The 11037-nt window shown below is 36.5% G+C and overlaps 1 protein-coding gene across 1 annotated transcript in view; it reads right to left on the bottom strand.

Moving 5' to 3' along the window:
• Positions 1 to 8290, bottom strand: part of LOC109834185 — a 19876-nt gene extending 11586 nt beyond the window's left edge. Inside the window, exons 1-2 of the mRNA XM_020402125.1 lie at positions 7965 to 8290; positions 997 to 1745 (exon numbers count right to left, since the gene is read on the bottom strand). Coding sequence (XP_020257714.1) covers positions 997 to 1745; positions 7965 to 8250 — 1035 coding nt within the window. The 5' untranslated portion in view covers positions 8251 to 8290. The remainder of the gene's footprint in view (positions 1 to 996; positions 1746 to 7964) is intronic.

Genomic DNA, 11037 nt, shown 5'->3' with positions numbered 1-11037 from the left:
CCCTCCGCCCTCTCCACTTTCCCCCACCTCACCAGATAATTTACAAAAATGTTCTGTGTCAAACTGATAAAAGTGACATCTGATGGAAATTAGACAACCAATTGGAGAAATATGAGTATAATTTGTATCCAAGATTAAAGAACAAAAGCTACTATAAATTCTGAAATGGTAATGTTACAATCAGACAGCACTGTGTTAGAATTATGAGAGCTTATGAACAAAGTACAGTGAAGAATAAAGACCATTCTGTAACCTGTAAAGTTCCTCGACATTCAAAATAGATTTGAGTATGTATACTTTCCCAATAGATTCACAGTCACAGTATAATAAAGTAACTTTAGTGTAAAATACTGAAAATCATATTCATATCTAAGAAAAGCAGATCTGTAGATTGAAAATAATAAGAACAAACGTAAGATCATGATCTTTTAATGCTAAAAATATTAGCAGGTACAGAACTTACTTCAAATTCTAGAATCTACAGACAATTTGAATATCCAAATTCATCAAAGGAAATGGACTGTTGAAAAAATTATTATAATTCATTAGTCATATAGCAATACACTAAGGTAATATCCCCTAGATTTCATATGATTAAGAAGATAGTTGCTTGTACAGGTTTAAATAGATCATTGTGCAACATAACACAAGTGAAGACACTGAAATGACAAATAAAGAAGATCAAAACCCACTAGCTATAGGGGGAAAACAAAGAGCCTCACTCTCTTTGGGTTTGCCTCAAGCAATTAATAGGTCATACCACCATGTGCTGCATATTGAGACTGTGCAGAAGGGAAAATGTAGAACTTACTCAAAATCTTCTGAATGGTCTAAGATTTTAATCACAAAGGAAACAGGTAGGTCACTCTAGCCAGAAGGTGAGGATTGAATGCAATTAAGAGAAAATGGGGAATAAAGACTAAGAACGTTGAAACAAGCAACCAAGCAAATCAAGGTTTTTCTTCCAAAACAAACAAATATGTATTTAAGAATTACCATTTCAATAAAACAGTTCTTAGATAACAGCAATGGTTTCTCCAGATTGTTATTATCATTTGATACAGGATTCGCTTCTTCAGATCCTCTGTGTTCTGTGTCACACTGAGCAGAATCAGTACAAAGTGGAGTGGCATCACTTATCCTGTTCGATGAATGAGTTACCTCAGTTTCATTCAATTGACTTGTCAACTGACTAAGAAAGTATTGTCCTCCATTACGATGAACAGTATCAGTTCCACTGGCAACAAGGAGCTCAAAACAGGCAGAAAGTAGGTTCTGGGGAGAAGTAAGAAATATGCGTAGCAAGCTAAGTGCTCGAAACTTGAATAATTTATGCAATGGAGGTTCATTTTTGTCTGCTGGCTCTTGCTTCAGATCGCAAAAGAATTCAATCGGTTCTTGAAGCTTCTGAAGTTCACTATAACCTATTTGATATATATCGTTGCCCTCAAAGGTTGAAGTGAAAAATGTAAGCACATTTTCGAAAACTGCAGAACAGATACCACTAATAACAGATGATGTTGGCGCTTCATGTGACGCAGTGCAACATATCTCCACAAGCCCAAAAATGCAGGCCTTAGCTGTCTGATACGCAACAGTATCTACATCCTCTCCTCTCATTATTATAGCAAAGCTCCAATTATACATGTTGATGGACACTTTAACTGCAGCTTCCAAAGCAGTAGGGCAGAATGAAGCATACCGAGGAATAAGCTCCGCTACAATGCGTTGCACACTGGTGCAACCTATATATCAAGTATCAACAAAAAGAGATCATGATGGAGCTTCAAACATCTTTCTAAAAACTATTTAAGAGGGTCATGATCATTCATGAAGATGAATACTGGTTTTTCAATGAGAACTGTAAAGATTGTATGAGTACAAGTATTGAGCAAGTTCTTTAAGTTTATTTGCAACTTTGGGAAATTTAGTGATAATAATTTCTTCATAATATTTTTTACAAATGTAGAGTGTTCGTTATAAAATGAGATCTATAAATTTGTATTAATTGAATGTGTGTTACAAATCGGCAATCACTTTTACACAGAAGAAGAGAGAATTGATTCGATCTCTCTTTATTTAACGTGGGATCTTTGGGGCAATAGGATGCCTCCCTCGATGCTCGTGTCGAGTTTGCTTCCCTTTGACGATCTGAACGAAATTACGAACAAACTTCAGCGCGTGGTAGAAGCTTGGTTAGATGAGTCCAAACACCCGAGCTTGAATGTAAAAGTCGAATGCCAAAATGCAAGAATTCGGTTCTCTTAAATGCCAAGAATTCTGATTGCCAAAAGTCCTTTTTTCCTGTAGCCATTCGTGGCTTTTTATAGAGAGAAATGGGTAATAACCGCCTCCTTCGAACGTGGGAAGTGAGCGCAACCAATCCCACAATTCGATCAGGCGGTTTTAACCGTTAAGGTGAGCTAGGCGAGCTTGCAGGCGAGCCTGGATCATGCAGGAGAGCTAGGCGAGCTTGCAGGCGAGCCTGGATCATGCAGGAGAGCTAGGCGAGCTTGCATGCGAGCCTGGATCATGTAGGCGAACTTCGTGAGTTTAAACTCAACTCGTGTTGGCGAAGTTGGCGAGCTAAGCATTCAGGCGAACTTAGCTAACTTGCAGGCGAAGCTGATCTTTAGGCGAGCTTCGTTTCACCTGCGAAGTCAAGCATTTAAGCAAACTTGACTTGGCCTATTTGATCCAGGCGAACAAGCAAAACAAACTTTGTTCATGTGAGCTCGAATGCTCAAGTGGGGTTCAGTCATGCTGGTGAACTTCCACATTTATTTGTTAAGGATAAGGATAAAGGCAATTTTATTCGCCTACATAGAGCCGTAGATGCAACAGACCAACTAACATTTAAGTTTTAAGTCATAAAATATTCATTCTCTAAAAAATTTCGTAAAGAAAATTGAACTGCAACGTGCTGGTCCAAATCCCGACAAAGATTCGGGTCCACTTTGGTGGATGCATTACATAGTGTAACATATTGCCAATGTTTTAAATATCGGATATCGAGGAAGTATCAGATGACCAAAATTCATATCGGATTGCGGATATCGGGGAAATATCGGGGATATGTGGTAAATATCGGAATGCCATAATGAATGTTTGCATACATAGTATAATGCATTAAAATGTAATCCCAACATATGTAATGAAATTTAAGCATACAAAATATGAATAATATATGTTTAGGATCACTAATCAACCTTCTAAAACAAACAAAAGTGTAAAGCAACGTTGCAACATTCGATCTGCTTTTTTTAGGGCAAAATGTCATTTGATATAATGGGAAAATCTTGATATATCGCCCAAAAATTTCAAACACGGTATATTATTTTGCAACAAACTATGTAGAAAGATATATTGGTCCATATATCGGCTAATATATCGGCCATATCGGGGATTTATCACTCAAAATAGCTAAAAAACGGTAAAGGATATTTAAAGATCATATCGGTTGCGGCAAGCCCTGTAAAAGGATATATCGGGGGATATATCGGGCCATGTCGGGGATATTTAAAACAATGCATATTGCTCATCAATCCTTGCATTATGTGAATTGTCAAGCTTCAAAACAATGCAGTATGCCCTTTCCAGCCCAATTGATAATGTAGTAAACCTAAAATCGATAATGTAGAAAACCTAAAATCTAAATTTATTAGCCAATACAAATTCTATGACTTTAATTCTTAGTCTATTATTGCTCTAACCAAAGCAATTCCAAATTGGGGCTTCAAAAAAATCCACAAAAGGTATATATGGTTTTCAGTGATCAGCTGTCAGCTAAACATCTAAACATCAACCATTTCGAGGTAACCTGATACAAAAGAGAAATATGTTGTTGCACCACTTTAGTGCTACAATTAGAGCAAGAGTCGATCTAGTCAACAAAATCAGAGTTCTAATCGTGGATAATATACTATAATTTTTACCTGTGAAAGAAGGAAAGTATTTCGTTGAGAAAATAGATGATTCAATATAAAAACAGTAACATAAAAGTATTTCCTATATGGAGTTGACAACCTGGTTTAGCAGTTAAATAGGATTGAAACAAGCTTAAATACTAACCTTAATTAAAGAAAATATCAACTATTCTTTGTTTGTTGTTCAATGTTACTATGCATGGTTTGGCTGTTCACATGTAGAAATTCTCCTCCCATCTTTTTCAAGAAACACTACAATATTACGTGAGAGCTAAGCAAACCCAACACCATATTTGACCTTGGAGATTCTTCATAGTAACTCCTAACTTGATGACTCTTTTGATACTTATAACATAGCTCTTCCTACCCTCTATTGGAAGATTAATTGAAGACCATCTTGTGCTGCTTCCCACTTTCTGAAACCTAGAACTTTTGATCAATAATCTTCTACATTAGAGCAACAGTAACAATGATCGTTGCATATTTTGTGCATAAATTGTTTAGAACCTTACATAATGCTTAATAGGCTCGAAACTAGAAGATATTCTCTTAGTTCCATGATAAATTAATTTTGTTCTTGCAAGTTTTGATCCATGATCATTGACTTATGTTAAAGGTTAGGGCAGCTCAACCTTTTGAACATCTTATTTCATGGGAAAGAGAGACTAGAGTTCCGTGTAAGTAAAAATCTTCAACATTCTCTCTGATACCAATTTATGCACAAAACATGCAACAAACATTATTTTAAAAAGCACTACAGGTGTTGGGATCACTTAAGCAAGTGCATGACACTCAAATATGCCACACCACATGAAAAACACCAAGTTATCTGATCCACGCAATTCTCCAAATATCGGATGCCATAGACATGTTGGATGGAAGAATTTCATATTGGATGGCGGATATCAGGATATACCAAAGATATATAATAAATATTAGAGTGATATACTAGATAATGTGTAAATACATATCATAAATATTCATACTTTGGTGCACCAAAACATTTGAGTTGTGGAGAAAGGTGATGTCTTGTGCAAAATATCTGCAAAAGAATTTGGTCTCAATTGAGCCCTTATTCTTCTTCTCTATTATTTACATAACCACATATTTGCTTAGGTTTAGATCTCAATTGAACCATAAATCCCAACCAATCTTTTAGAACAAATGCAAGTCCAAATTGGCATTATAATATTTCAACAAACTTTATGAGGACGAAACATCACCTATTATATCAAGAAATTCATGATATATCACTCAAAAATTGCCAAAAGGCGGTAAAGGATATTAAGACCATGTTGTTTTGCAGCAAAATCTTATAAAATGATATATTGGTCGATATATCAAATATATCAGGGATAGTTAAAACAATGGACCCGGTTAAGTATAATAATTGGTAAAGATAGTGAGTTGAGTGCAGAATTCTAAATACAATCAACTAAAAGAAAGGGATAAATTACCAAATTGGTATTTTTAGTAAGAAACTTTCTGGTTTGGCATTAAATTTCTCCAACAATATTAACAAATTTCCACTAATAATAAGGCATGAATGCTCGCTGCAGGTGAAGAATTTGGCGCAAAAGTGTCACGCGACTATTACGTGGTCGTTTTATGGACCTTCGTCAATATTTTTGCTTAGTCCAAACTAAAAACCCTTCAAAATATACAAATTTCACACAAATACGACAATTTTTAGACTGTTAATCATCGTTTATCTTTGTCATGTCATTAAGTCACTGCCATATATGTATAGATGTTTAAAAGTGTACACGACAGGTCAAGTGATGGTCACATCAAGCTTTTGCATCAAATTCTTCACTGGCAGCAAGTAGTCAAGTCTTATTGCAAATAGAAATTCGGTATTAATGCTTAATGTTTCCATAGAAACTTAAAATACCATATCGAAAAGCATATCTTACTAAAAATACTAATTTTATAATTTAGTCTAAAATGAAGGGTAGAGTTTTGATTTTTAAAAATAAAATTTCCTCTTCTTTGATTCTTCAGAGTCTCAACCCTTTCCTTCATCTAACTATTGCTAGAGTCGCTTCCTCGAACCTTAGCCGTTGCTAGAACCACCTCCACCATTATCGAAATTTCCAAAAGAATTATTTACTTATTGACTTGTTCTATTAATTTTGTACATAAAGTTACAATAACATTTACAAACTTATCTTGACCTTCATTTTCTCCTTACTCACTCTATTAATTTTGTACATAAAGTTACAATAACATTTACAAACTTATCTTGACCTTCATTATCTCCTTACTCTCTTTCTTTCTTCCTCTTTCTTATTTTTCTCTCTTCTTCGCCTTGATTTATTTTTCTAAATTTTTGTCATCTTTTAAAGATTTTTATACATTAGAAGGAATTTTAAAAAATGTCAAAAAACGCTTAATTTGAATTCAGACCACATAGTATCCTCCACCCTCCACATCCCCTCTCATCAAGTTATTATTCTTCATTTGAAAACTTGTGTACTGAAAATGGTAAATAGCATCCTCCCACCTCAAAGCACATAGGCAATCTAGGACTGTAAATGAATAAAACCTTGGCAGTAGAACTATGTATTCTTCGAGCCTTGATTTTTTAAATTTCTATAAAAGATAGCTTAATATAGGCATAACCTATTTACATACTGATTTTAGCAATTAACCCTCAAAAGTAACTGGTTTTTTTTGCTCTTTTTACCTAAAAATTAAAAACTAGATTGTTCCTCTTGCAATGCATGGGATCTCGTTGAGATGATTTTCTGGTTTATTAACTGGTTCAGGAAAGAGATGGATGAATTTGGGAAAGAGGGAAGAGGAAATAGGAGGTGAAGTGGCAGTTAGTGAGGCAATTAATGAATTTTTAAAGGTTTGATAAAATAGCTCCCTATCACTTATTAATCATGCAACTGGAGGAAGCAATTTAGCATATAATAACAGATACTACCATAGTCTATAGATGTGCATTACTTATCAAGCTAAAGATCCTAACAGAAACCGTCCCTGTACATTAATGAGACAAATACATGTGGCCTAGAGTTTTGGATCAATGATACCAAATACTAGAGAGTCAAGGATGTAAGTCGTCATGGCTATAAAAAGATACTAGGAATTGGTTCTGGCTAGTATGAGTCATGTCCACACCTTTAAAATCCTATTCTATCCATATGATAGTGCATAGTGCAAATGTGATATCTTAGGGACGCAGGGGCTGGTTCAAAAAGATAACTTGAGTAACTATAAGTCTACAACCATCAAAGTAACTGCTCCCCTCCGCTTTCTCCCTCCCTCTTTCATAAAACTATCATCACAAATCCTTCCATAAAAATTTTATATAGCGAGATCATCAACAATTCATGTTATTTCTCACACACTCGTACACATAATAAGAAAGAGAAGTTAGACTTGGCTACTTCTGGAAGGATTTGGCTCAATCCTTCCAATTATAGTTAGTTGAATGAAAAATCACTTCAACTAAGTTGATCATCATTTTGAGTTCCAAAAATCAAACATTAAACAAATTTGGGCTTTCCTATGATCATGTAGCACAAAGATTAAGTATATTGGCCAGCATCCAGCTTTGAGCCAGCTCTGCGATTTTGATTATTTTTCGCATTAAGTGCACTGGGGGTGATTTTGTCAGGTTTTAGGCATTTTAGACTGTACATAGAAACCATTAACTCTTCTCTGCCCTTTGGACCTAGTTGATGGCATGACGTGTGCATCAGCCACTTGTTCAAGAACCTAATCCATATTGTATGAGGCCACCAAAACTATCTGCAACCTAAAGGCCCAAGAATCTATGTTTGACTATGGACTGCAGTAATTTGTCACTTCAGAGATTGCAATCAAGAAAATAGATCCTAACAATAATCAACAGTTCAAATTAGCGTAAATGAAACAAAAATCTCAACCTAGGGTTTTGCAAAAGTTGTGATTTTTACCATATACTGAACGACTTTCAATCCTTAAAACAAAGACATCTAGTTCAAATAAACAACTTGAAATTCTCTATTCAACAAAGATTCAATCATAGAAAGAGAGAAGGACCTCTTGAAGCAGTGATCAGAGAGAGGTAGGCCTTCTCCAAATCGGGCATAAAGCGAGCATCCTTCTTCTCGACGCAAAACCTAATACTTCGATAGCATTCGTATAGATTTCGAATCTCTTTACGATTGCTTTGTCGCCGGAGGATCTCGTCTTGAGACAGAGGCGGCGGAGTTGGAGGAGGAGGAGGAGGAGGAGAGAAGAAGCTCTGAAGAGGAGGAGGAGGCGGTGGTTCTGGTGACGGATCGTAGAGCTTTCGCTTTTTTAGTGGTTGATCGGCCGACGCCATGGCCGGAGACACCGGGGAATTGAGGGCCGCAGAGGGAAAGATTTTGAGGTAGCTGTTACGTTCTTGATATTTATTGGGCTAATTTCACAAAAACCCCCTGAACTTTGGTTCATAAAATTAAATTCAAATGTATATTGGGTTAATTTCACAAAACCCCCTGAACTTTGGTTCATAAAATTAATCTCAAATGTATTAATGAAGGTTTCGTTTGAATACCATGGTGTTTTTCTTGTTATATTTTTGTAAAAAAATACCATGATGTTGTGTTTTTCCCTTTAGTTTGGATGGAGGGTAGAGAGGGGGAAGGGAAGGGAAATTTCATTTTAACCTTGTTTGGGAGTTTCATTTTGTAGGGTAGAGGATGGGAATGGAGGGGAAATTTGGCCCAAATTCTTACACCCCAAATTGGGGTGTAATGGAGGGGAAGGGAAGGAAGGGGAAAAATTTTTCTCCTTCCTTCCCCTTCCTTCCCTTCCCTAAGTAAACTCCCAAACGCACCACTAGGGGCTGTTTGGTTCGCTTTAAAAGCCCGTGGAAAACTTTTACTTCACCTCCACGTCGGTTTTTTCACCTCCACATCTGATTTTTGGTTTCCGCTGATCTTTGTTCCCCTTGTTTCACTAGGGCTGAAGAGGGAAACTGAAACACAAATCGCCTCCACGTCGGTTTTTTTTCTCTCCCCCATTTCCTTCCCCAACCGAGTGAAATCGACGAAAACCCTGGCCACGTCGAATTTTTTTCTTCGTCGTTGATTTCTTCAGTGAGCTAGACTTACCTCCTTCACATCGCTCCCGCCAGAAACTCCAGCCAATTAATTCAGCAATCAAAGGACCAGAGCAAAGCCCTCAGGCAACAGCAGTGCATTTTAGAGTCCATCACCGACGTCACCGACATCGACGCCACAAAGGAATTGCAGCAGCGGCCTCTATGAATTGACCGGAGTCTGCCGAAGTCAAAGCCCAACTCCTCGCCGATCGACGCTGCAATTCCTCCACGAGATCTCGACGTTTACTGCACTGGCGATCGATGGTTAAATTTTCAGATTAGTCCTCTCGGAACCCGAAATTTCTTTCAGGTCCCTAATATCTTCTCGATTCTTATTTATTTATTGGGGAAAATGCTTCCAGCCCCCAAAACCCAAGAAAACATGCTCCCCCCCCAAAAGACTTTGTCAACGGGTGCTTTGCCCCTAAAATTAAAGATTTTGTTCTCTGAGCCCTCAAAACACAAAATCCAAGATATTAAAATATGTGAAAACCATAATACCCTTCTCTCTCTCTCTCTCTCTCTCTCTCTCTCTCTCTCTCTCTCTCTCTTTATCATGATGTACTAAGATGATAGTTGAAATGATTGATAGGGATTATTTTATTATTTTTATTGTTGATGAGGGGAACTAACTATTTATATTGGGAGATTGTTAAAATTACGGGTTAATTATTAAGGTTACGAGTTAATTGTTAAGGTTACGGGTCAATTGTTAAGGTTATGGATCTCTTCTCTCTCTCTCTCTCTCTCTCTCTCTCTCTCTCTCTCTCTCTCTCTTTATCATGATGTTACTATGATGATGTTAAAATGATTGAAGGGGATTGTTATTTTATTATTTTTGTTTTTTATTATTTTCGTTGTTGATGAGGAAACTAATTGTTTTTGTTTGTATTAGGAGATTGTTAAGGTTACGGGTTTAATTGTTAAGGTTACGGGTTGGTTGTGAAGGTTACAGGTTTAATTGTTAAGGTTACGGGTTTAATTGTTAAGATTACGGATTTATTGTTAATGTTACGGGTCGGTTGTTAAGGTTATGGGTTGGTTGTGAAGGTTACGGGTTTAATTGTTAAGGTTACGGGTTTAATTGTTAAGGTTATGAGTTTAATTGTTAAGGTTACGGATCGATTGTTAAGGTTACGGGTCGGCTGTTAAGGTTACGTGTCGGTTGTTAAGGTTACGGGCTAGTTGTTAAGGTTACGAATTTGTTATTAAGATTACGGGTTTGTTGTGTAGGTTAACTTCACAACCAAAGCGTAACATTCACAACCAACGCATATCCTTAGGTTAACTTCACAACCAAAGCGTAACATTCACAACCAACGCATATCCTTAACAACAAACCCGTAACCTTTCCTTAACAACAAATATTCTAAAAATATTATGGCTGTAGGGGTTTGAACCCCTAACCTCTTGTCCAAACTCCCAAACTTTACCAGTAGGCCAAGTGACCCAAAGTATTCATTCCACTCAAAATATATATACATATATATCCCAACGTGTAACCTTTACAATCAACCCGTAACCTTAACAACCGACCCGTAACATTAACCATCAACCCGTAACCTTAACAACAAATCCGTAATCTTAACAATTAAACCCGTAACCTTAACAATTAAACTCATAACCTTCACAAGCAACTCGTAACCTTAACAACCGACCCGTAACCTTAACAACCGACCCGTAACCTTAACAATTAAACCCGTAACCTTCACAACCAACCCGTAACATTAACAATTAAACCCGTAACCTTAACAATCTCCGAATACAAACAAAAACAATTAGGTTCCTCATCAACAACGAAAATAATAAAAAAACAAAAATAATAAAATAACAATCCCCTTCAATCATTTCAACATCATCACAGTAACATCATGATAGAGAGAGAGAGAAAGAGAATGGATCTATAACCTTAACAATTGACCCGTAACCTTAACAATTAACTCGTAACCTTAATAATTAACCCGTAACTTTAACAATCTCCCAATACAAACAGTTAATTCCCCTCATCAACAATGAAAATAA

This window comes from Asparagus officinalis, chromosome 3, assembly GCF_001876935.1.
Source record: "Asparagus officinalis chromosome 3, Aspof.V1, whole genome shotgun sequence".
In the NCBI taxonomy this organism is placed as follows: domain Eukaryota; kingdom Viridiplantae; phylum Streptophyta; class Magnoliopsida; order Asparagales; family Asparagaceae; genus Asparagus; species Asparagus officinalis.
Note: the sequence above shows the minus strand (reverse complement) of the source record. Positions and strands in the feature narration are given on the sequence as shown.